The following is a 25397-nucleotide window of genomic DNA, read 5'->3' on the forward strand; positions in this document are numbered from 1 at the left end:
GTCCTGTAAAGGTTAATACACAAATGTCTTGTTCCTCATACAGAAGTAAATACATTAGAATCCACTGTTTATATAGAAGACATGTCTGAACTCCAATGGTATCTGAGTGTAGACCTACATATGTCCGGGGGAAATCACACGGTTACTGGCTTTAGCATTCAGCATATAAAAAGGTATGTGTATACGGCAGAGATCGCTAGACTGGCAGCCAGTACCATGTACAACATGGCATCAGTAGGTCATTATGGTGCAGACCACTAGTGAAGTAGTGGTGTATACTGTTGTATGCCATAACGCCACTTGTACTGCCTTCATTGTAAAACTATCAAGTTCCATTCACTTACATTTTCCATACCATCACTTCTAAATTTCCACTTGGACCAATGGTGCCGATTGCATTACCTCCATACAATTAAATAATCTGCAGTGGTATGTACTGACAATCTGGCCAGTTCTCTAGTGCAGGGACCTAAATGTCACTTAAATGTACATTTATTGGGAGTGTTAAACAGCAGGCATTTACTATCCACTTAGGATTAACTACTTCTATATTTATTATTTTGCATGTTTTTTTAAAATAAGGTAATGGGTACAAAAAAAGGGAACAGATAACTCCCAAAGTGAAAACCTAATATGATTTGCATAGCTTAACACAAGTTTATCAGGACTGACATCAGATTGGAACATGGCATGCACCACATAAAAAGACAAAATTAAAAAACAAAAAAGGAAAAATATCCCATATCACCAGGTACAGATTTTATCATCAGGAGCTCAAATCGGCAACTTTGCAGGGGAAATTTAAAGCGGTGATGGCACACTTGCCCCCTGGAGTTAAATAAATTATCCAGTGCTGGCTTTAAAGAAGAAGAAAATATCTGTCTAGGTGAGGGTCTGGAGAGAAGTATCCTAGTATAATTAAGGATCCCAATTTATGGGATCCAACTGAGTTGGAGGTGGCGAATGAACTTAGTTTGATGCTGGGAACATTCACACCAACTATTGTTTATAATTTGGAATTTTACCCCCCTATCTGTTGATGGGTTCTGTACTTGCCATGAAAAGTGACAACTACAAGTTTATATTTTAATTCAAAGCAAATAACATGAGTAATATTACTTTTTTGCCCTCAAACACTGAGGATCTAAGAATACTGAAATCTGTTTCCAGTGCTGGGCTCAAACTCGCCATTGTCATCACTGGGAACGTTAACCCTTTACAGTACAGTTGAACTCAAATAGAAAGTTTGATTTTCCAATTCATCATATACATTTCTTACTGCGACTACTTTACAATTAGTCATTTTAAAATCAATTTCTTCCAAGCACGAGTTTATCAATTTAGTAAACTAAAATCTGTAATACCCCATTCATACTGCACCAAAAACCCGGGTTTTTGCAGAGGCACGCTGAAAAACCCGGGTCTTGGTGCAGTATGAATAGTCCAACCACAAAATCCCGGGTCTAAAATCCCGGGACTTAGACCAGGGGGTAATTCCCAGGTTGGACCCCGCTCGCCTGCAGTATGAAGGTGCAACCCGTGTAATTCCCAGGTCTCACCATCCATACTGTAAAAAAAAGAAAAATATTTTAATAAAAAATACATAACAAATGTTTACTTAACTTATTTTCAGCCAGCGGTGTCTCCGGTGCGTTGCCGGCTGTCAGGGGGACCTCTGGGTACTAAAATGACATCATTTCTAATGGACTAGAAATGACGTAATTTTATCACCCAGAGGTCCCCCTGACAGCCGGCAACCCACCGGAGACACCGCTGGCTGAAAATAAGTTAATTAAAACATTTTTTACACTTCTTTTTTTTCTAAAACCCGGGTCGGGCAGGTGCAGTATGAACCCGCCCGACCCGGGAATCTTCTTATCTATACTGCCCTGTGCCCCGGCAATATCCCGGGATATTGCCGGGGCGGCAGTATGAAAGTGGTATTAAAGGATAAATAAAAGTCACCCCATAACTGAACAAAATAGGTGTAATAAAATGACAGTAGCTGGGAAGCACCGGCCCACAGAAACTGGGACTCACCATTGTTACTCAATTAACATACAGTTAAATGTTGTGCAGCTGTGAGGTAGGGCCATGAAAGCAAGCATATTGTAGATCAATCAGCACTGAGAAATCAATTAAAAGCAGATTTAAAAAAAAAAAAAAAAAAAAAGTATGATTCACAAGGATCTGACAACCACATGCAGAACACTAGATGGCGCTGGTGAGGAGGACAACGGCAAAATACAGTGCAGTGTACTATCGGTCAAAAAACACTTCCAAGTGAAATGCATCAATATGAGAATTTTATTAACCCACTTAAAATACAGCACATGCAACCTTAATTACCAATAAAGTACTTTGTAAAAGATAAATCTATATTTTATTTTCCAATGTAAAAGGTGAACATTTTAAACTACTCAAAAAAATAAATAAAAGACCTAAACATTCAAAAATCAAATACAAAAGTTATGGAAACAAATGTTTAAAAATGAAAACTTCAATGGAATACTGCAGCTGGATTGACCAGCTTTATGTGAAGAGACTTATAGGAGGAGCCTGTAATAGGATGGACCGCCTATGCCACCCTGTCAGTTGTTGCAGGGGACTGGCTGCGCTTGACTTGCCACCATCCCTTTTCTGTATCCCAAACTGCGTCCCTCTAACACGCAGTAAGAGGAGCTTGCTGCTACCACCGCTAGGCTCCTTTGTCGGTACCTAGAACCGCTTCCTTCTAGGTAACTTTTGTGTCTAGTGTACCCACTAGCTGGGCACCTAGGCTGGTACCCATAACCTCTTCACTTAAATCAGGCCAGCGGGGAACATCCACAGCAACCCTATCACACTAGCGAGAGCTGCAAGGTAGCAGGCAGAGAGTTGGTCTAGACACTGGGTCCCAACCACAGAACGGCCAGATAACGGGTTAAATTGGTCTAGTCTGAAGTCACAACAATTGTCGCAGGTAAGCAGGTGTCAATGCCGGAACTTGAAGCAGTGATGTTTGTTAGCTCAAGTGTCCTCATAAGGATAGCTACACTAGTTTGTGGTACTAGTGATTGTCAAAAGTTACAGATTGTACAATACTACTACATTACATGGTCAAGCAGTGCAGTTTTTAATAGAACTTTTACAGAGATACCCTGGCAGGAGGTATTCCAGCCTCCTGCCCCTCTAACCATTTGAAGTGCTTCATGCAACCTGTCCATGATCAGCCTGGAGGGGTTGAACACCTTTTTACATTGCTGCTAACAGCACCACAATGTTTAAGTTTTTATATTGAATGTTTACCATCAGGATATAAATTTCTCTAATCTTGCCTCTAATGCAATTTAACGAAAAGTCACAATAATCTGTGATCACTTTCTGGTAGACTTCCTATGTTTGTAAGACTCTGGATGCAAGTCTAATTACCTCCTCTTGCGCTTTCAGACTCATATGTGTTGGCCACTCAGCGATGAAAATGTCTAATTAACAGGCATATTTTGCAACTGTCTGGAGACAGGTAATCTCATACCTGGGATTTCCAAATTTACAAAATCCAAATATGAAATACTGTATCCGAAATATATACATTTCCATACAAAACACACGCCAAAAGATTTATTTCATTTGAAATTAAATAAATTTGTGCCTGCGCCACTAATTAAAATAAATTTCTACACGATCCAGCTACAGAGGCAAATAACCTTGTTAACATAGATGTCATGCAATGAGCAAGGTATACTTCAATCAATGCAATCTACAGTTAGCATGGAACTGAACGTACTAATTGTTACACCTGCTATCTTAACTACAATGGAGTATCTGCTATGTAACCAGTTGGTAAATTACTACTAGTAATTCTGAGCAGTAAGACCAGTATAAGGCTAAAATTTGTATGAAAAGTTCCATTAGCACAGCACAGGTACGGAGGAAGCCCCACCAGCACAGCTCCAATGTACACCAAGACATGCCATGGTAGCCGTCTAGGACAGGTTCTCTGATTTACAGATGCTTTCCCACTGTGATTTAGATGGTGTTACAAGAACTATCCCTATTTTGTGACAGGCAAAGTCTAACATTCCTCCACACATTTACACATTCTAAACGAATGCATGACTCAGTCCTAGAAGTCACTTGCTAGCTGGTTTATTCATTAGCACTTCAGTATTACAGTGAATCTATCTTGTAAAAGGAAGTCAGTCAGGATCAGATGTTCTGGAGGAAAGCAGATTAAGAAACAGTCAGATGGAAGAATGACGCACAAGCAGACATAAGACTGGTAATATATGTGGTACAGAAACTGACATTTAGGATTTTTCAAGTGCACAAAAGACAGAAGCTCAGATTTATAGTTATATATAAAAAAAAAAAAAAAAATTATGACTCAGATTAACCATGAGTTGAGAAGCAGATTCAGATATACTTTTCTCAAAAGATTATGCAGAGATATGAAATCTATCATGGCTTATTCATATAGCACCACCATATTATCCAGCACTGTCTAAATTCTCTTTCACAAGCACAAACTAGTTTATTTTATTTTTATTTATTTTTTTCAGCCATCGATTAAACCAGTGATGGGCAAACTTTTTCAGGAGCGGGCCAACTAAAAAAGAAACTTTAGGCGGGCCAATATAATTTATTAAAAAACTCAAATATCAAAATATATAATACAAATTTTTTGAATGGGACAGGAGGGTGTTATATAGCAGTGTTACCTCTATAAGTGCAGCGATCGTACAGACAGCACATATTTCAGCAGGTTGTTGCAGATCCGTCTTTCTGGTGAGCCACTAACTGACAACACAGCAGCCAATCGAAATCCGCCTTAGTATACGGCCCAGCCCATCTCTTCTCACATGACTTTCAGCCATTAGGGGGCGGGCAGGTGTTTGAGTGATTGACATACAAAGTGTCCTTTTAGGAAGGAGGATGGAGTGTAATGGAGGAAATAGCTGTGAAGGCATAAAAATGAAGCTTCTGACACACAGGGTCAGCCTTAATAATTTTATACATATTTTAATGAAATTTTTTAAAATATTGGGGGGGCCGGATAGAACCTCTAAGTGGGCCGGATCTGGCCCGCGGGCCGTAGTTTGCCATCACTGGATTAACCTATCAGTTTATTTTGAAACTGTGGGGAAACCCACACAAAATACTGTGAGAACAAGAGAACTCCAAATGGTTCAATTCTGACCAGGGCATTATCCAACGTCCGCGGCATTGCAAGGCAGCACTGTTAACCACTGTGCCACCCAGTATATTATGCAGAATGCAAAGGACCGTAATACTAGCCACACACTGGCCAATATGAAACATCTAGTGACACAGGGCCCAAACAAGTACAGTAGAAATTACAACTATACACATACAGTCAGACATGGTCATCAACTGAGTGATGTTACCATCCCAAGCGTCAACTGAAGGTTCCCCCATGAGAGATCTTTTTGGGCCCAAATACACTGTAATTTGTGGCCAATCTGATCTTGGTGGCCAAGTACATTTAAAACAAGAAGATTAAAGAGACTTGGGGGTGTATTTACTAAACTGCGGGTATAACTTTAAAGACACGTTGGAGCAGTGTTTGTTTCAGTCCTGCTAGATCCAGTTAAGGGGAAAACATATATTTTTCTTTTTCGACAGGGAGGGCTGGGGAGATGAAGGTATTAATGAAAACCATTTTAACCAGCTTCTACAAGAAAAGAGGTTACTAGCTCTACTTAAACTAAAGTCCAAATTCCGCAAGTTTAGAGCATTTGTTTTTAGACAGTCACTTAAGCTCTTTATCTCCGTCCAAAGTCAAATTTACTGATGTGTGATAATCCTCTGAAATCACAAGAGCCTGAAGATGTTGTCTAGTGGCAAGTCTTAAGGTCATTGAGGGTAGGGCTAGGTGTGTGTGGTTTATTAAGGACACAAGAAATAGCTATACATGCGAGAGAAGGAAACTTTCAAGTTTGTTGCGATTAAATTTGAAATTGAGCAATTCGCTATAAAATGATGCACACATCATGATTTCTGTACTTCTCCCACCAACCTTCTTTCCAATCAAGGACTCCACCACCCCTGAGGTTGGGAGGAGGGGTGCACTAATGCAGGTAATACATGCTAGAGAGTCAGTGGAAACGAAAAGTGCCATCGGCAGGAAAGAAAAGTTAGTGTATTTCCTTGGCATTTATGAGCACAAACAAAAGAGAGCAACCTATTAGCAATATATCACACATAGTTCTCTTGTTGCACATCCACTTGGTTTAATTACACATTAATCTTACAGCCAAATATAAAAAGGTAAAGTGAAAGGGTTATATATACTGACCAATCACAAAACACACAGAAACAAACCCATCTAGAACACTGTATTTAGATATTCATTCAGCCCCCTCATCCACAGAAGCTCTCCTGACCCCTGGCTCTCCCATCAGGGTCCTAGTGCTACTTGTTAAAGCAAAGCACATGAACATTGAGCAATCTTCCCTCATGGTGTCATGTGTTCAGTATGAATCACAGGATGGTAAATCCTGTAACTAAACTCACTAGCGAGCTCATGTAGGATTAGACAAGGGATTGTTTTATTTACACCCTTTCCAGATCTCACAACCTCATTAGTCACAAGAACAACATAGTCCAAAACAATTGGAAAGAGCTGACTATTAACACAGGAATGTTATTTATGCATCTGAATGTGGGTTTCTTCACAGCAATTCATGTAGAAAGCTTGTGTATATGAATAGACAAACAGTAGAAGCCAATTTACAAGTGCTAGAATAAGAAGTCTGATATATGAATGTATGAATGAATGTTTCACTCTAAGGTGCTGCCAACTCCCACAATCTTTCTACAGCAGTAGAACTGCTCGGTGCTGTTGGGGTACCCTGCTCGGTGCTGTTGGGGTACCCTGCTTGGTGCTGTTGGGGTACCCTGCTCTATCCATTAAGTCTCAGGTTTTGGCTTCATGCTTGCCTCCATACCTTTTCTCACATGCTGATGCAGCCCAGTCACATGCAGCTCGTTCTCAATCACACAAGTGGACAGATCACTCCTAAGTTACCATGTGCGGTGGTGAATGTTGCGACTATCCTGCTAGCTACAGGTTGTTCTATTCGCACAGACTTCAAAAATAGGCAACATTGACATGCAGGACATAAATGATCAAACATTAAAACCCAACTCTTAAACACAATTTAGCAATCAGCAGCCTTCCTGTTATGAAGTGTTTAGTAATTCAAGTTATGCCTTTCAAAAAACACATGGGACCAAATGCAGATGGTTTAAGTACTGTGCCCTCCAGTCATTCTAAGACTAGTGAAGTTAGTATTGCCGGTTCTATATTACAGAAACATTGAAACCACTACATGGAGATTGGAGGGTAGAAGCCATAAAAATCAAAATCTCCAATATATATTAAAGCTGTACAGTCATCACAGAGATAGCCAAACGCAGCCACAGCAGACTGCAAGGAATGCCCACTGATCGCTTTGTGTGAATCACACCAGTCCACCTGCTGTCCCTTTACAACAGTTTTCTGGCTCACAGTGAGTGAAAAGTAGGGATGATGGAAAGACCAAGTCAGTACCTTAACCCTTCTCATCCTGGCTCCAACCTCTGTCACTCAGACTACGTGTGCTCAATCATTGGACGGCCACTCTAGACAATTACTGGAAGGATGCACTAGTACAGGTTATAAATTCAGGCTATGGAAGCATGCTAGACGATCAGTGATTGCAAAAGATTATGGCAAGCAACAAAGGTGTATAACAAAAAAAATATATTCCTCTGCTTTTGATTTAAAACAGTTTAATGCTATAAACATTGAGTACATGCTGCCAATTTAATGTGTTGTAGCTGCTTTGAACAGGCCTGAATTCAGGATTTTCAGCACATAGCACTGAAACTGTAAACAGGCTGCCTCAGCAGAAGTGACTAGCCAGGATTAAGTTTAGTGTCTTTAGCAGATTATACAGATAACAGATTAGCATGGAGTTAAATCAATTGGGCTATATTTTGTAAATTGAGATATATATATATATATATATATATACACACACACACATACACACACATATACACACACTGCAATTATAAATAATTATAAAACAGAGGTGAAAGGAGATTATGGTAATTTCCAATGATAAAGGGGTAATATACAAAACCAATAGCCAATAAGCACCAGCTACTAGTGCTCATACACAGGCCATATGACCCAAGCACTGAGCAGTTGTGCTATACCTGATGTAGCCATTGTCAGGGTTATATTAGTATGACGAGTGCACACAGGGGGAGATGTGGCCATAACCAAACAAATTTTCCAGCAATACTAAAGAGTCATCTGAAAAAAATCTCCAATAAATGATCAGTTATTGGGTCCACACAAGTTGCCATTTGTATCCAATTAAGTCCTAGATGACCTAACTGAAGAGCAGTATCACAGTGTGTATCAGTACCTAAGGAAGGAGCTTTTATACATCAAGGATTAGATCTAGTGACATTAGCAAAATTTGGACAGGTACAGACCTTTGGTCAATAAGGTATCAGTCATGCACTTTGGACAGCAAGTCTGAGGTGGAAGGAAAATCTCCTGTGAAAGTGTTGTTTTAGTTCAACTTGTGGAAAAGTCCTGGAAGATGATCTTTACCATGCCCTGTTTACTTTATGTGCACCACTTCATACTCACTAGCCATTGTTAACCTCTATAAAGACAAGAACCATAAATACACAGTATCCAGCCATATATAGCATAGACTGTAGCTGCAATTCCTTTGTGGAGTAAATGTACATCTCTTAACATGTAGTACTGCAGCATATCAGTAATTCAACACATAGTAAATTGGTTTAGGATTTCAAAATGCAACATACAAGCAGGACACCATTGCAACAAATACATGTTTTATATAGATATAATTAAAAATACACAATAGCAAATATGTTTTTGACAATTTAATTTTTACAGCAGCAATCTAATCATGTAAAGTGTATGATGCACCCATGTTCCAATTTATATGATGCATTTTACACAACTGGATATAGATCCTCTAAACCAAAAATATACATTGCAGACTTCAGAGACTGCCGTTCAATAGCTCTTCCCCATCCCACAAAACCCTTGGTGCTTATCTAGCTCCTTATTTGCAATTAGTAATTTAGTAGCATGCTGGTGCAGTAAGAGTCCACTCACATAGAGTGCAGTGTTAAGTGGGAGGGCCACCGCCACCACCACCCCCCCTTAGATATGTAGCTGCCCCTAGCAACAGACACGCGGTAGTCGTTCAGTCCGGAACACGCTAAAGGTGCGAGATCCTGATTAGATGTACTGCATGACCTCCGATGCTGTGCAGATGTGGTCATATGATGCAGAAGCCAGTTGCTTCTATCTTCTTCTCTGACTCACCATAAAAGCAGGGAGTAAGTCAGAGCAGGGACAGAGAGCTGGGGGCCAACTGTTGCCCATAACTGTTCTATAGCAACAGGCTCCAGAGCAGGTCTCTAATGTATTGTTTTCCCTACAGACCATCAGGCTTGTGTGCACAAAGGGACTGCTTTTGAACTGTGCCAGGGCATTGCAGAGAAGCCTGTACAAGCGCTAATACAATTTCTGGATGTGGATATTGTAATGGATGGTCACACAATACTTTGTATTCATTTCTGGTAACCCAGAATGTGATCACAACAGGCAGATCTGTAGCGTATTGATTGCTGACATTTTAGAAGCCATTTGTTCCATTACAGAACTCTCAGCCGTTTATGGCGCAGGATGACATTGCAGATTACAGATCAATACTGCTCGTGTGTTTGTATGAAAAACTAAACTAAGGACAGACACGGTCTTCTTGCAACAGCCAGAAAATGGTCTTGTAGCTGCTGGTATGTTAAAATGCCACATATTTTTCTCATCTGTGGAGGTTTCCGCATAGGCCACATGTGCACGATTTTAAACAAAAACAAATTCCCTTCACTACCCAAATAGATTACAGTGTACCCAGTTACTGTCTAGGAACAGTAAATATAGCATTGGTCATTTTATCTGGCTTTGTATAGTATCAGAAAAAGTTTTACAAGACCTCACTCTACTGTTATATAGTACTTGAATGGGTCAACTCTACCTTTAGATTTTTATATTACTCAAATGTTTTTGTTAGTTTAAGCTAAACGATGGGGGCAGCACCGCAACAACTGCTCCCTTGGTTGACCTGGCTGTAAAGAACATACTTGCACATGGGCTCCAGCAGGTCTGACTGATTGTCAAAACATCAACCATTAAACCTAAATATGTACCAACATTTACTATTATTTAGTGTTTAGAAAAGACACGTTATGAAGGCACAACTACATAACGTTTCAAAACATACGTCTTCATATAGGATTTATAATAAATACATTTATGGGCAGCACGGTGGCTCAGTGGTTAGCACTTTTGCCTCACAGCACTAGGGTCATGAGTTCAATTCCCGACCATGGCCATATCTGTGTGGAGTTTGTATGTTCTCCCTGTGTTTGCGTGGGTTTCCTCCGGGTGCTCCGGTTTCCTCCCACACTCCAAAAACATACTTGTAGGTAATTGGTTGCTATCAAAATTGACCCTAGTCTCTCTCTGTCTGTGTCTATGTTAGGGAATTTAGACTGTAAGCTCCAATTAGGCAGGCACTGATGAGAGTTCTCTGTACAGCGCTGCAGAATCAGTGACGCCATATAAATAAATGGTGATGATGTATTGAAGGTTAGCAACACATCATACCTGTTCAGTATATATTTCAGCATCTATTATGTGGAAGGCTATGAACGTCAGGTTCTCTGGCACAGGTTTGCATGCATTTACTGTGAAGCAGCAGCATGTCTCAAATATACTACATTTCCTTTAAAAATTAGTAGCCTTTACCACATGGTCCCTGGTCCTCCGTAAGTGTATCAGTACCTCTCACATGTACTATAGGAAGAAATGCTTGGTCATCACATCTGTGTGCATGATATTAGCAAACGGCAGTAAATTATTTTATCCTCTTGAGACTTTATGGGTCAGAAACACAAGTGTAAAAGAGAGGTACTGTTCAATACAGAAAGGCAACCTATTGGTTGATCTACAAGTTTCTTTAACCACTTTGGATCGACCTTAAGGAAAAGAAAAAATGTAAAAGGATAAAATTGGGCAATTAAAAGTTTAGAATTTTTTTATTATTATTATATTTTATGGTGGATAAGGTACACGACTGGTGGGATAGAACGTTTCTACACTATATAAAACAGATTCATCATAATTTAAAGTTCTTACAATAATAGTCAGAGGCTATGTGAACGTTCACACTTGTCTGCCAAAAATAGTAAATTCTGCATTTTTACATATATCCTTGTTAATACAACTGGCACAACATTTTCATTTACTGGTTTAAAACATTCAAAATCATTTGATTCTCGACTCCCAGGGCCAAGTAAACTAAGTTTAGGCACATCAAAATAATCCAGTTATAAAACTGGGAAGAACAAAAGGCCACAAGTGTTTAATAGAGATCTTGCCTATTTTTGTCAATAAACTCGAGGACACAACAGGATTTGTGAAAAATAGACTAAAATCATTTTATTTCTTATTAACACCAGTTTATTCTCATCTACTTAATCCCCACCAGACTATCCTGCTCATCCAGTTTGCAAAGCCCTGGGAAGGCTGCCAAAAGACCGCTCTCTTAAAACACAAATTTACACCATGCTCATGCAGAGAAAGACGTTTGAAAGTCCACAATGATCTTGTGTTGTTTCCAGGAGGAAAGTCAGTGATTGTTCTGTCAAACATCTTGTATTCAATACGTGACCATTTACTAGCAACAAGGCATACACAGGAACCCTTGGCTTCTTATGTCTGGCAACAGTTATCAATAAACGGAAGATATTTCTCTTCAGTGTTAGCTCTGCAAGAACTGCAAAGTACATCATAATATGTAGAATGGTCAAACTATGGGTCACTATGACTAAATGTTTAAACAGCTTATATACGGCCTCAAATAGAACTGAAAAGTAATCGCATAGGTTAGAAGTGAAAAATGAACAAAGACGAAAAAAGTTGCAAATGTGTGATGGTATTTCCATGTCCAAGCTATTGCAATAAGAAAAAGGCTGTTCATAGAATTTTCAAGTAAGAATAGTTTCTAGCCTTCCTTACCCTGTTACAGTATTCTTCCATCTGCTAGTAAATAAGTCCCAGTGGTTAAATTCACCACCATTAATTTATACAGCACCACTAATTCCGCAGCGCTGTACAGAGAACTCACTCACATCAGTTGGAGCTTACAGTCTAAATTCCCCAACACACACACACAGACTATGGTCAAATTGATAGCAACCAATTAACCTACTAGTATGTTTTTGGAGTGTGGGAGGAAACCGGAGCGTCCAGAGGAAACCCACACAAACACAGGGAGAACATACTCCACACAGATAAGGCCATGGTCGGGAATCAAACTTATAACCCCAGTGCTGAGGCAGAAGTGCTAACCACTAGGCCACCATGCTGCCCAATAAACTAAATAAAGTATTTTTAAGCATGCAATGTGCACTTATAATAAAAAATGTCCAATACTATTGATAAGTACACGGGGCGATAACACGTTTTGCGGCATCACAGTGACAATCTGCATCATTGCACAGTGGGGGCAAAGTCTTGATGACTATTCGAAAATAGTCATGACGGGACGTGGGTGGGCAGTCTATTCTCCCTGGAAAGGTGTACTTTATGTAAGCTAAGAGTTATAGGGTTAGGAATATATGCACAAAGTTTTTTAATGATTATAAAATGCTGTCACTGCCCCCGTTATAAAGTCCCAGTGTGCAAATTTCTTTAAGGTTGGTGTAAGGCAAGAGAGGATAACAAAATTTATGTATGTACTATGTGACATACATTCTGCCCAACACCTATATGAATTGTGTCACTCTGAGTGACAGTATTAAAGTGTGGGGGAACAGAGTTGGAGATAATGAACATTAATTTAATGTTTTGTTTAGTTTTTTTTTTTTTTTTTGCAAAAAAGTCATATGGATTTTTCAAAAGAAAAAATAAAATCTATCATTATATGACTATTATGCACATAATCTTATTGCTTGACTTCAAGGGTAACAGATTGGGTCACCCCCTTAGAGTGTCTCCGGTAAGGTTATAACGACAACCAGGTATTCATACTGTAGAAAGTAGGCCTTAATAGCATGGACCTTCATGAGTTAAAAGGGATTTCTGTATAAGACTTTCAAGTTGTACCAGAAATATAAAAGGCATTTGTAAATACTTGTCTCTATAAGAAATAATTTCCTAAAGGGAAATTGCATAATTCGATATGTGAGCTTATGTGTAGAAAATCCGTACAGAGCTGAATATTCTGGTTCGTCAAGTTTCTACTCCAGACTTGCCCATGTACAGCATGATAAAGTTTTTGCTTTCATTACACAGAATCATGCTATAAATACCAGAATATTCTCACTCGGAAAGAGGGAGAATTTCAGTAGCTTGCAGGGTGAATCCATCCTAGTCTGAATAAGCTCCAGGTGCCAACTAAATATCTAAATATATGCAATTTTTCCTTTTATAGAATCCAATGGATCTTGATTTGGCCTACAATAGGAACCTCTGCAAGTTCCACTTCTAAATTGGGGAACATAACACACATTGAGCAACCTTTTATTGGTCAACGAGAGCCCCAAACATAACAGCGGACGTGGGGAAGATGAGGAGAACAGCTGTAAGACATACCAATTACAGTAAGTCCCAGCGAAACAGGAAGTCAATCTACTACAGGGTGGTCAGGAAGGAATTGATGGTAGCTACTTGTTGGATAGAGAAATTCTCCTTTAATAGCGGAGAATGCCGAGAACAGCATTGTCTTGCTGTACTGGTCACAGTCAGTAAGAGGCATTTACACCAAAGATCTGCTATGTAAAATACCTTTAACACTTGAATGGAAGTAAAAACCAAAACATGCCACAGCTAACAATCTAATGAACAGATGTGCCTTTTAATACGACAATCCTTCTAAGGGACTATAATTAGTGAAATGTGTATTACCCCCCCCTGCCCCCCACCCCCCCAAATCAGACAGTGTTCCCGCTTCCCAGGCTGAGCAGTAGCAGGATCCCACAGTATTGGAGACATCTTAAATATGGTCTTTCTGATAAAGGCCGATAACCTTGGCCAAGCCACATACCCCAAGCATTCCATTACGTTTTTACCAAGTGGCACCATTTCCAGTACTGGTTGATAGAGAGGGAAAAAAGATATAATATAATAAATAAATATAAAAATCTAAATACACATACACATAATATTTTTGCTCCTGAACAATTTTTTCTTACTGTCCCAAATCACTACCATAGCTACATCCAATCCCCCATGGCCTGCATGTACAAGTCAATCTGTTTAATTTGTAATTAAATATACCGCATGTCTATTATTGTTTAGCCATCAAAAGGCAACACAAAAAAAGGCATGACATACAGTACAGTTTAAGGAAAAAAAAAAAAAGTTTGTAGTAAACAATTCACGTTAACCGATAAACTACTAATGGGGGGGACAAAAAACAAAACAAAAAAAAAGTGTTCAAAGGAAAAGGACATATCAAAAAAGAGTTATCTGCTGCCTGTGAACACCAGACTTTCTTTCATTTTACACACAAATAAATACAGGTCCGTTCTACCTTGTGCTGTTCAATTGCATCTATCCATCGCTGCCGGTGGTCCGGATCCTGAGCACGCAGGTACCATACACTGTCATTAACACTGATATCAAAACGGCATTCATCAAATTCATGTGGCTGAAAAAACAAACACAAAAACCACAATCATGAACCATTTACTTATATTAGCAGTTTAACATTATAATAGAATTGTTAAGATACACCCTTCATCTTGCTACACAACAAATATAGTAGGAACGTTACAACGGGCTATGGAAACTTTTACATTAGACTAGTGAGAACAGGTTTCCACCAACTTGAACACAGTCTTATAATCTGACATTACATACAAACTACCATTCATAGCTAAATACCACCAAGTAAGAGCATATCTCGGGCAGACGACTACAAACCCCCATGCTATATTATGAGACGATACCACGGCATTTGATTAAGTTGGCTTTACCATGAAAACAGAAAAGAGACCATTACAAAAGTGTGATGCCATTTTCATGTGGAACATTGGTCAATAAGATAGGAAGCAGATTCTTGGCATTACAACAAAACTTGCATTGCTTACATTGAATTACCTAATTTTTTTTAGTGACCTCCATCCTGTGGGTAATATAATTTCAAGGATCTGTTGTACCCGAGAGGTTTTGAGAATGCTGCCAGTATAGAACACTGTTTTGCAAAGCCATTATGCTTGATTCTTCTGTAACAATACCTGCATCATCCATTATTATTACACAGACAACACATTTTGAGTAACCACTATGGTATAACTCCCCAACTGTCGTCCTGATGGTATAGTTCCCATTTATAGAGACTCTCCCTCACAGACAGGTAGTTGTTCCGACTGCATGGGATTGTCAGGAGGTATGCCCCAGTTACTGTTGGACCAGGCGTCACCTGCTGATAAGTGGCATTTCCAGGGGTATTTCAGGGGAGGGCAGGGAGGTTGGGGGTAGGCAGAAAACACAGCTGCTCATAGTCTCTGGAATGCTTATTAATGAACAAAGCATAAAAGGGGAATTATGGCAAAACAAAACCCTAACTAATAAAGGTGCCCATTGTAAAGCAGTCTCTTAAACCCAGTCCTCAGAACCCCTAACAGTGCAGGTTTTCCAGATGACAAGGAAAATTATACCACCTGTGGATCTATTACAATGTGTCAGTCAGCAATGAATGCACCTGTGCTAAAGCAAGGTGATATTGAAAACATGCACTGTTACGGGTCCTGAGGACAAGAATTAAAAAACACTGGTCTAAAAAAAGGACCTATTCTATGATCATAAAAAAAAACAACGTTTCACAGTAGTGAACATTAGGAGTAATCCTATTTTGCATATCTTACAAAAATCCCTTTATGTCCCGCCAAAAAAAAAAATTAACTTACTTGGGTAGACTGAGAAAACAACAAGAAAATTTATTTGGTCACTTGAAACCTCCAGTATGAAAGTGGTTAAGAGGCTTGTGTTTTACATCATCATCATCATCATCATCATCATTTATTTATATAGCGCCACTAATTCCGCAGCGCTGTACAGAGAACTCATTCACATCAGTCCCTGCCCCATTGGAGCTTACAGTCTAAATTCCCTAATATATACACACACTCACACAAAGACAGACAGAGAGGGAGACAGACAGAGACTAGGGTCAATTTTTGATTGCAGCCAATTAACCTACCAGTATGTTTTTGGAGTGTGGGAGGAAACCGGAGCACCCGGAGGAAACCCACGCAAAACACAGGGAGAACATACAAACTCCACACAGATAAGGCCATGGTCGGGAATCGAACTCATGACCCCAGTGCTGTGAGGCAGATGTGCTAACCACTAGGCCACTGTGCTGCCCTACACATTTTAGAGTTTTATATAATTTCTTTCAAGCCCATTACATGAGTGGTTAAATATTTATTGCAGGCTACTGTTTAAAACCTATAAAATAACAGTATAAATGTCTATATATCTTCTCTAATCTGTAGTAGAGATTTAATATGTTGCTGATGTAAATATTTGCTTAGGCAGCTTGGAAGAGAAGTGATGGTATTGTGCCCCGAATACAATCCTTTAACTGCTGATGCCAATCCTCTGAAAGCTTGACACCATGCCCTCATTGTGCCTTCAAAAGAAAGGCACTTTGCCAGTCTTGTCAACACTGGAGCTGTAGAATTCATTAGGTCTTCCCAGCTCTGCTTCTCTGTACAACACTGAATTGAGATGGCTTTGCCTTTATATTAAGTACAGCATAGATACCATGCTTGGAGACATGGGCATGATATGGCATTACTAGCTTTCTTGATGAGGATGGCTGATGAATCCACCGACCTAGTTTTTTAAATATTTTTTTAATTTTTTTTTTTAAAATTTCTGTTGTCACCACTTTCTGTTTAGTGGGTTACATCCTTCCAAAGACTGCAGGTTAGAAGTTACTTGTGCCTGGATCACTTATAAATAACTTATGATATAAATATATTAAAAGGAAATAGTGCTGGGCGCTTATTTATAGAATTGCAAATGTTCTTATTTTTGATATTTGTGTATATTTTGGTAAAGGAAATATCTTTATTTCTGGGACCAGGGGAGGAAATTCATTTTTGTTTTAACTTTGCTAAAGGAAATGCATTATTTGTGAGGTGTATACCTGATGCAAAAAGCATTTGTTGGGGAAGTCTTTTGTGTATTTTGGTGTGGGGAAATGACTTGTTTGGTGTTTTGTAACTTCTCTTTGGGAATGTGTATTCTGCAACTGTCTGAAGAAAGGACCCATGTTAATCTCATGTTAATTAGACCCTTTGATGTGTGAGGGTCCGGCATATGAAGGCACAGAAAGATTTCCTGTCTAATTAAACCTAACAGCAAGTCTAAAACAAGATGCAGGAAATCGCAACAAGTTTTAGGATATCACAGATAATTGTAAATATTGTTAGCATTGCATGTAAATCCATGTTTTGGTAAACATATTTCATCCTGATTCTAAAAATAGCTCAGACCTCAGGCTTACCTTTTGAGGCTGTGTCCAACTGTATAAAAAAAAAAAAGCACTGTTTTGTAATGAAAATTGTTCTCGTTTCCTGCTCACTGGTACCTCTTAACCTGGGTGAGCAAATAAACATTACTTGCTTCAAAGACCTGCTTGGAAACTTCTCTATCCCTGTGACCTACGGATTAGGCCCAACTCTAATCCGTTGAGGTTTGGACCCAGCTTTCCTGTACCACAACTCTGCCTCCTACCCAGCAGCTCTGGCCAGTGTGATAGGCCAGGGGGGATCCATCCACAGCAACCCTGATCCATAGGAAGGGGTCAGGGGTGTCAGCCCAGGTACACCAGTAACGGGGTACACGAGCAGTGTCAGTTACCCAGAAGCAACCCGGTGCTGGATGCCAGTAAGAAGTCCAGTGGTGGCAGCATTCGTAAGCCTCTCCTACTGCGGTTAGAGGGCGTATTTGGGATAACGAAAGACAATGGTGGCAAAGTAAGCCCAGCCAGTTCCCAGCAACATCAGACAAGGTGTCATAGGCGGTCAATCCTGTTGCATTGCTACAGTCAGATATATGCGTTGTGATAGCCAACCTGATGTACTTCAGGGGCCACAAGGGCAGCCGTTTAGCCTTCAAAAGGGCCGCAGATTACCCTTTTAATATCAGTAGAATTGTTAAAACAATTAATTTAATAAGACACCTTTAATGTAGTAATGTGTCAGCAGGCATCTTAAACAAGTATTAAAAGCTATAACAAATCTTGCAATAAAGCAGGAAGATGGGGACTGCAGATAAAGGCTTGTAGGGCGGCTGGTGCCCATCACTTGTTTAAATGCTTCTTCTGTGATAGAATGTGTTTGGTTACTTATTTTAATGAACAAGGCGAGTTGTTTTAACCCCCCCCCCCCCCCTCTATTTTTATTCTAGTCAATTTTAAAACTCCATTCACAAACCAGATAGCTTGATAATGTATTCTGGCTTTGTGTTTGTGTCTAATTTTTTGGGGATAACTTCTAATACACTGTTTGCTGCCATGGTAGATTTTCTACCAGTAAGACTCTTCTGGTAGCAGAACCTGACACTTGTGACTCCTTCCAACACTTCATCCTTTCCTGGCTCGGTCATCTGACTGGTGCTCCTGACACAAGAGGCATTGGTAGTGCCTTAGGTTCTCCTGCAGCAGGAGAATGAACCATTGATGAGGTGCTGTGGGTGAGTCTCACAAATACCAGGTGTCTGATATCCTCATTTGAAATCTGTCCTCCCTCTGTGCCCTGAGAATAATGTATTTGTCTTTGCTATTAGTTGTGTGTTATCATACTGATATAACCACTATTTGTTTGCCATTGAAAACCCCAGTAGAGGATATGGATGTCATTAAAACATTATGGAACATGCATACAATGGCTATGTATTCACACAAGGAAAAGTACTTCTGTATTACTGTTTGCTGATACAACAAGCTGCTACAAAGATTAGGTAACACACTTGGGCTTTATTCAGTAATAACACTGAAGGACACCGCAGACCACTCTTTCTTAAATGGGTTCTTTGCGACATGCTGACAACTTCACTCCTGTCCTTTTCTGCCCTTAATAAGTTGACTGTTCGCACAGGAACTTCACCACTGACCCTCAAGTTACTTTACATAGGGTGCAAATTACACATGAATGTCATATGCACATCTCATAAGCAGACATAAAAAATAATCCCCATCACAATTGCAATGTTGATCAGTAAAATCGTAAATCTATGCAACTTTACACAATGTTGTGTATATCCAATTAGTTCATCTTGAATGTATTTGTAAGGTCAAAACTGCCTGTAGTTTTAAATTGAGGTATTTGACATGTGATTTGCTTTATTTACGATTTCATATTTGCACAACACTTCATTACAACATTCTGTATGGTGATGGCATAACTTACAGCTGCAATGTTTCTCTTTCTACCGTTTATCTCAAACTGCTCAAACAACTTGTTGCCAGAAGTTTCCCAATTAAGACACATGTACAAGTCTTGAACCCCTGTGGCCAGTTTAACCCCTGCTCCTAAAATTGTCTAGGTTGGCCCTCCTTTGAGGGGGGAAAAAAACAAAAACACACCAAAACATCCATATAAACATAACTTTTCAAATAACTACTTTTACGTATTCAGAGCATTCCCATAAAGTACCTTACCATGTATTAGTCTGATTCTCCAAATGTTTGAACTTTTAATCAAGGAGGTAGGGAGTTCATGAATCTGGGGCAAGGTACCAGAATGTGACACTCTTAAACACTTGGCATTTATGGGATGTTTAAAAACAAAAAAACAGACAACCTTTGTTGTAACATACTCCCTATCAATGCATTTTTCTGCTTCACTAAATACTAACTACATAATGCACAAGAAAAAAAAAAAGTTCTTTAGAAGGAGCCATTTAAAGTCTAAGCACTGTTTATGTTCTATACCATTGTTGGCTAACCTGTGACACTCCAGGTGTTGTGAAACTACAAGTCCCAATATATAGCAAGGCCAATATATAGCAGCTTATTGCTGGAAGGGTATGCTGGGACTTGTAGTTTCACAACACCTGGAGTGTCACAGGTTAGCCAAAACTGTTCTATACTATACTCTGGCCCATACAGCAGGAGGAGCTATAAAGGAAGCCAAACAAGGAGCAGCTCTTACAACCCAGTTCACCTGTCGAGCTTTCAGACTTGCTCCCGGGTGGACTTTCTACATACCTCACCTATGCAAACTTAAGTCTGTCTGGGAGAGAGAATACACTGAACAAGATGCTCTCCCACGAAAACTGTTCTGGGGCACTTTATATTACTACAATACAGGCAGTACTGTGCAGGAAAGCAAAGCAGCAAACAGCTACATACATTGTATGTCCTGCTGGCGATTCCAAGTTCACTTTAATGTGCTGTTCTGGTCACAGTTCTGCGTAAACAGTTGTGGCATACTGTACACAACGACAGTTTAAAAAAAAAAAAAGTAGTTTTACAATATTTGTTGGAAAAAAATGCCACATTATAATTTTTTTGCTTTCTCAAGGTTGATAGACATTAAAATAAGATCACACAAAAGTAGCTGGGAAACCAGTTTGTGCAAAGCAGATGTAAGCAACCTGGCTGGGTGTCGTTCCACAGGTTGTCTTAAGCAACTAGCAAGGGTATCGTGCAGTGCCCTGTGGCACTGCAGCTGTAAACCAAGTTTCAGCATGTTCCCAAGCTGTTGTAGAGGAGCAGCAAGCCACATAGTGTCAAAGATTACCACACTAAATTACATCATATTCTACACTGGTTTACAAATGCTAGAAGAAGCATGATTGGAGTTGCGAAAACTATGATGTTCCCAAACCAAACCCATCAAACATTGATAGTTTGTGTTTTCACATGTTTTAAGAGAAAAGATGAATGCCACTGGCCTGATATCCTCCTTAGATGTCACAAGCAGCTGAAGTTCCTCAATGGCTCATTCACACATTAACGCATGAAAAGCATACAGTAGGACAAATAGGTGTGAACGATGCTGCTCTCTGCATTCTAAAATTTAAACAGTGTCTAAAATCCCCTCATATTTTACCAGTACAAATTAAAAAGAGTTGGTAAAAAAAAAATATATTCTATAATTATAGATATATACATACACACGTGTCAAAAGAGCACATTGTTTTTAATACAGTTCCCAGTGCTTGTGTAAAGAGTCCTAGAAAAAAAATAAAAATAAAATGTCTTATTTCCTATACTGGCTGTACCATTAGATGAAACACACAGGCAGTGAAGAGAAGGGTTGGAAGGGGGACTTTGGTGCACTCACTGAGGTGTCTTCAGACATTGAAGACACCTCACGCTGAATTTAATCCCCTAATACAGTGGATCCCAAACTTTTTCAAATCAAAGCACCCTTAGGGTCTCCATAAATTTTTCAAGGCACCCTTAAGCCAAAATAATTACCAAGGAGTCCCCCCACCTTGCTTACCACTGGCTCTGGCCAAGGCACCCCCCAGGTAGTCTAGGCACACCATTTGGGAACCACTTTCCTAATAAACAAAAATATAAAATCCACCTCCTGCAACTAGGAAAAAGGTAACTATCCGGGACCACTGCCTTATTCAGTTTAACATTTATTCACCTACTGAATGATGAATAAATGCTGAAGATGGTAGAAGTTAGGATCCCTGTGCTTATTGAATGCTGTGGTTTTCCATTCAATTGAATTTGCTGAAATTCAGAACACTCCTACATCAGGTAAGCGATCTATATTGAATCACCAGGGAAGGAGCATCTCCTGACAGGTCACTGACCTTTTACCAATTGGGATTACAAGGAGTTACACAAAAAGGTGTATGGCTGGGGACATGAATTACATTTATTGGAATATGACTGGGGAAAATGGAGATTGAAAAGGACTGAACATTTAGCTAGTTCAAGCATATACACTGGATCAGCACAGAAAACATGGATCTTGGCAGCACACAGCAATCTGGTGTCATCTACAAAGGGGGCGCTGGAAACCAGCATGCTATTTGGAAAAGAGCTTCTGCTTTTAACTGGAATATTTAATTTGCATCATTTAAAAAGACAAGCAAAGCCTGCAAAGACCACACATTCATTGCAACAGATGTATTGCGCTATATCAATGTTCAGCGGATTTTCCTTAAACTAAATATGTCAATGTAGGGATGCTTATATGGAGGACATCTGGCCTACAGAAATAAATAAGGCCTTACTGTACATTGACCCCATGTGTGAGATCAATGGATAGGGCAGACCTGCCAACTGGCACATGCGCCCAGTTAGTGACAGGTACAAGCTATAAGAGTAGGAATACATGTTTGAAGGATTTATACTGGAGGGCTCTGTAGAGACTATAAAATTGAAAAGGGACACTAGCATCAATTTCTATTTACTCATGTAGTGTGACACTACTGCCATATTTAAGCCACTGTCTACATTAAGACAAGCATCACCCTAATGGGATCTCTCGCACCCCCCTCCATATCCTAGTTTTGTCCTACTGACCTGTCGGCTCAGCTATACCCAAGTGTTACAACATGCTGCATGCAGCAGTCACCTGAGGACTTGATATGCATCATTAACTGCTGGCAGGTTACAATTGTGAAAAACAATCTATATTTTGCCAGACACAGCTTGTGACAATTGTGGCTTTTTACTGAGGATCTGAGCAACATATTTGCACTTGTTATCTAGTTCAGTTTTATGCCGAGCAGAAATAATTCAAGAATAAATCTGTTCATTCACCAGCCAGCAGTCTAACAGTCCATACAATTATTATTCTCCTTAGCAGAAAATGAATGTGATTTAAGTTGAATGAGCACTGTATCCTATTCTACAGTTGCACAGAAATGTTGTGCATGTGCTGGTTATGTCTCCCAACATAATTATGCAAATGCACTTTGCCAAAAAGCATTGGCCCTATGAATTGTACAAGCACAGGGATGAAGAAATGCAACACCCATGAATCAGTCAGTGAATGTGTGCTCTATGTACAACTTAGACATGGACACACTGTAGCTGCTGCTTGGTCAAGATTGCAAGTAAAGAGTGCACCATTCTAGAAAGGCAAAGAATTCCAAGTGAATAAAAAAAAAAAAATATATATATATATATATATATATATATATTTATGGTTCTTATCTGTGCTATGAAAGAGAATTCAGACATGACCAAAGTCAGCTGGACCTCATGTGACAAGCACTCCACAATCCAAATTATTATTTTATTATATACATCTGAACAACCAGTTGTTCTCACAAAAGGGACAATCTCCTGATACAAGAGCAGCTTATTTGCTCATCATGCGCATTAGTACAACCCGTTACATCCTTTATCCATTAGTCACGTGCAGATGGCGGAGTTCAACTCCATACAGCACATTCTGCCAATTTATTAAGAACATGTTGTCCATATACAAGTTAACATACAAAGTCAGATTTACGTAAATCACAAACGCATAAACAAAAAGTCAGTTTCTAAAGCTACTTTTTTATACTACGGAATAGAAACACACTTGTACACTTGTAACCTAAGCATACATATATGCCACTACTTTCACAACAGTTCTATAGCAACCAAAGACTGAAGTCACACAGGGGTACTAGAATGTATGGCTTTTACAGTCAGAAGTGTCCTGAAGTAATACCAATGAATGGGAAACAATTAACTGCTTCCAGTCCAGTAAGTAATGGAAACAATTCCTTGGAGCTCACTTATAATGATACCACTAAAAATCATAACAGGTGAGCTACATAGTGTCATTTGTAACAGGGAAATTAAATACACACAATCTATAAATGTTCTCAATATGGCTTTAAAAAAAATTGTTTACACAATGGCCACAGTCATAAGCAAAGAAACACATTCCCAAATGACCAAGGAACAGATTTTTTTTATGGCTGAAAAATAGGATCCATTGTTTTCTAAGCAGCATGCCATGTTTTGTGCTTTGATGGAAATGAATGACACTTATTTGACAGGAAAAAGCTGCTTTATTTTCCTAACACACTCAAAGGGTGGATTGTCTTTAACAGCTTATAGAGAATAATTTCTTGACAATTGTTGACCCAACAAACGGATTAAAAGAAGGTCGCTATTAACTTTAGGGGAGTATGCATCTTGTAGGATAACCTTAAAGATAGCTTCTGTATGTTTAATCAGGAGAGAAGCACAGAGAGAGCCGTGTTCAAGGTCAAGACACGGTGCCACGTAGAGACATCACTGTATAAATGAACAGGCAAATATAGCGCTGTCCACACACTTGTTTGAAGATAAAGAGATAACAACCTATTAAAACAGAGAACAAAAACTAAACTTAGAACAGTCGTGACAGGTTATTAAATGAAGGGAGAAAATTATTTGTGTTACTGGTCATGAGAAAGAGCAGAGCTAACACTGCAAGACAAGAGTCAGCAACAGCTGCTGTACGCCAACCTCGCACTAACATCTTTTAAAAGTCAGTTGCCAAGATGGGTATTTGCTTTCATGTTGAAGATGGGAGCCTTGGTGAATGGTAAGGCGGCCCACATACTTATTGGTTTCCACAACATTTACTAAAACGTGATTTCTCTTACTGTAACATGTACAAGAAAAATAAAATATACGCTTTTACCATCCAGTCCGAGTTAAGGTGCCCATAAATGTTGGGATTTTAAATGTCAATGAAGTTGTTTAAGACCTAACTGGTCATATCGGAGCATGCATTGGTGCAAGAAGAAAATAAATGAAGTCTATATCGGATTGTGATCTATATGATATTTGCAGCAAAAAAAAGGGTTAACACCACTTTCAACTGACCATATTTGCCATAATCCTCTAATAATGCCTTGTTAAATCCAGGCCTTGCCTTAAAGTTTATGCACTCATGTGGGCAGACCAAACCTTGCCCAGCTAGCTTCTCCCTGCCTAAGTCCACCAAACAGTTCTCACCATGTAAGACAGAGGAAAGTGATATTTTACAGAGTTGTACCAAGGCTGAATCGCCAGCCTTCCAAGGAATAAATTGTTAAGTAATGGGATGTATTTTTTCTGCAATTTGCTCTAGTCATAGGTCTAAATTCATTATTTATTTTGTGTTATAACCACTTGCATGCTGCCAGATTCTGCCTGTGTTCCACAGCTACACGTTTTGGTTCTGAACAGACTGCAATACGAGTCTTAAAACTCAATTTATTTAAGTGTTTGTTCAGGATCAATCTGTTTTTAATAAGTGCTAACCAAGACCTGAAACCACTTCTCACAGCCCTCTGTCAGCAGCCATCCAATAACCTGCAGACGGTA

The 25397-nt window shown here is 39.3% G+C and overlaps 1 protein-coding gene across 2 annotated transcripts in view; it reads right to left on the bottom strand.

The window, feature by feature from the left end:
- CERT1 (ceramide transporter 1) overlaps positions 1–25397 on the bottom strand; it is a 62634-nt gene that overhangs the window by 31012 nt on the left and 6225 nt on the right. For both annotated transcript variants that reach the window (XM_075181976.1, XM_075181987.1), the window contains exon 3: positions 14643–14759. In XM_075181976.1, the coding sequence (XP_075038077.1) occupies positions 14643–14759 (117 nt within the window). The remainder of the gene's footprint in view (positions 1–14642; positions 14760–25397) is intronic.

The sequence above is a fragment of the Mixophyes fleayi genome, chromosome 1, assembly GCF_038048845.1.
Source record: "Mixophyes fleayi isolate aMixFle1 chromosome 1, aMixFle1.hap1, whole genome shotgun sequence".
NCBI classification, from domain to species: Eukaryota; Metazoa; Chordata; class Amphibia; order Anura; family Limnodynastidae; genus Mixophyes; species Mixophyes fleayi.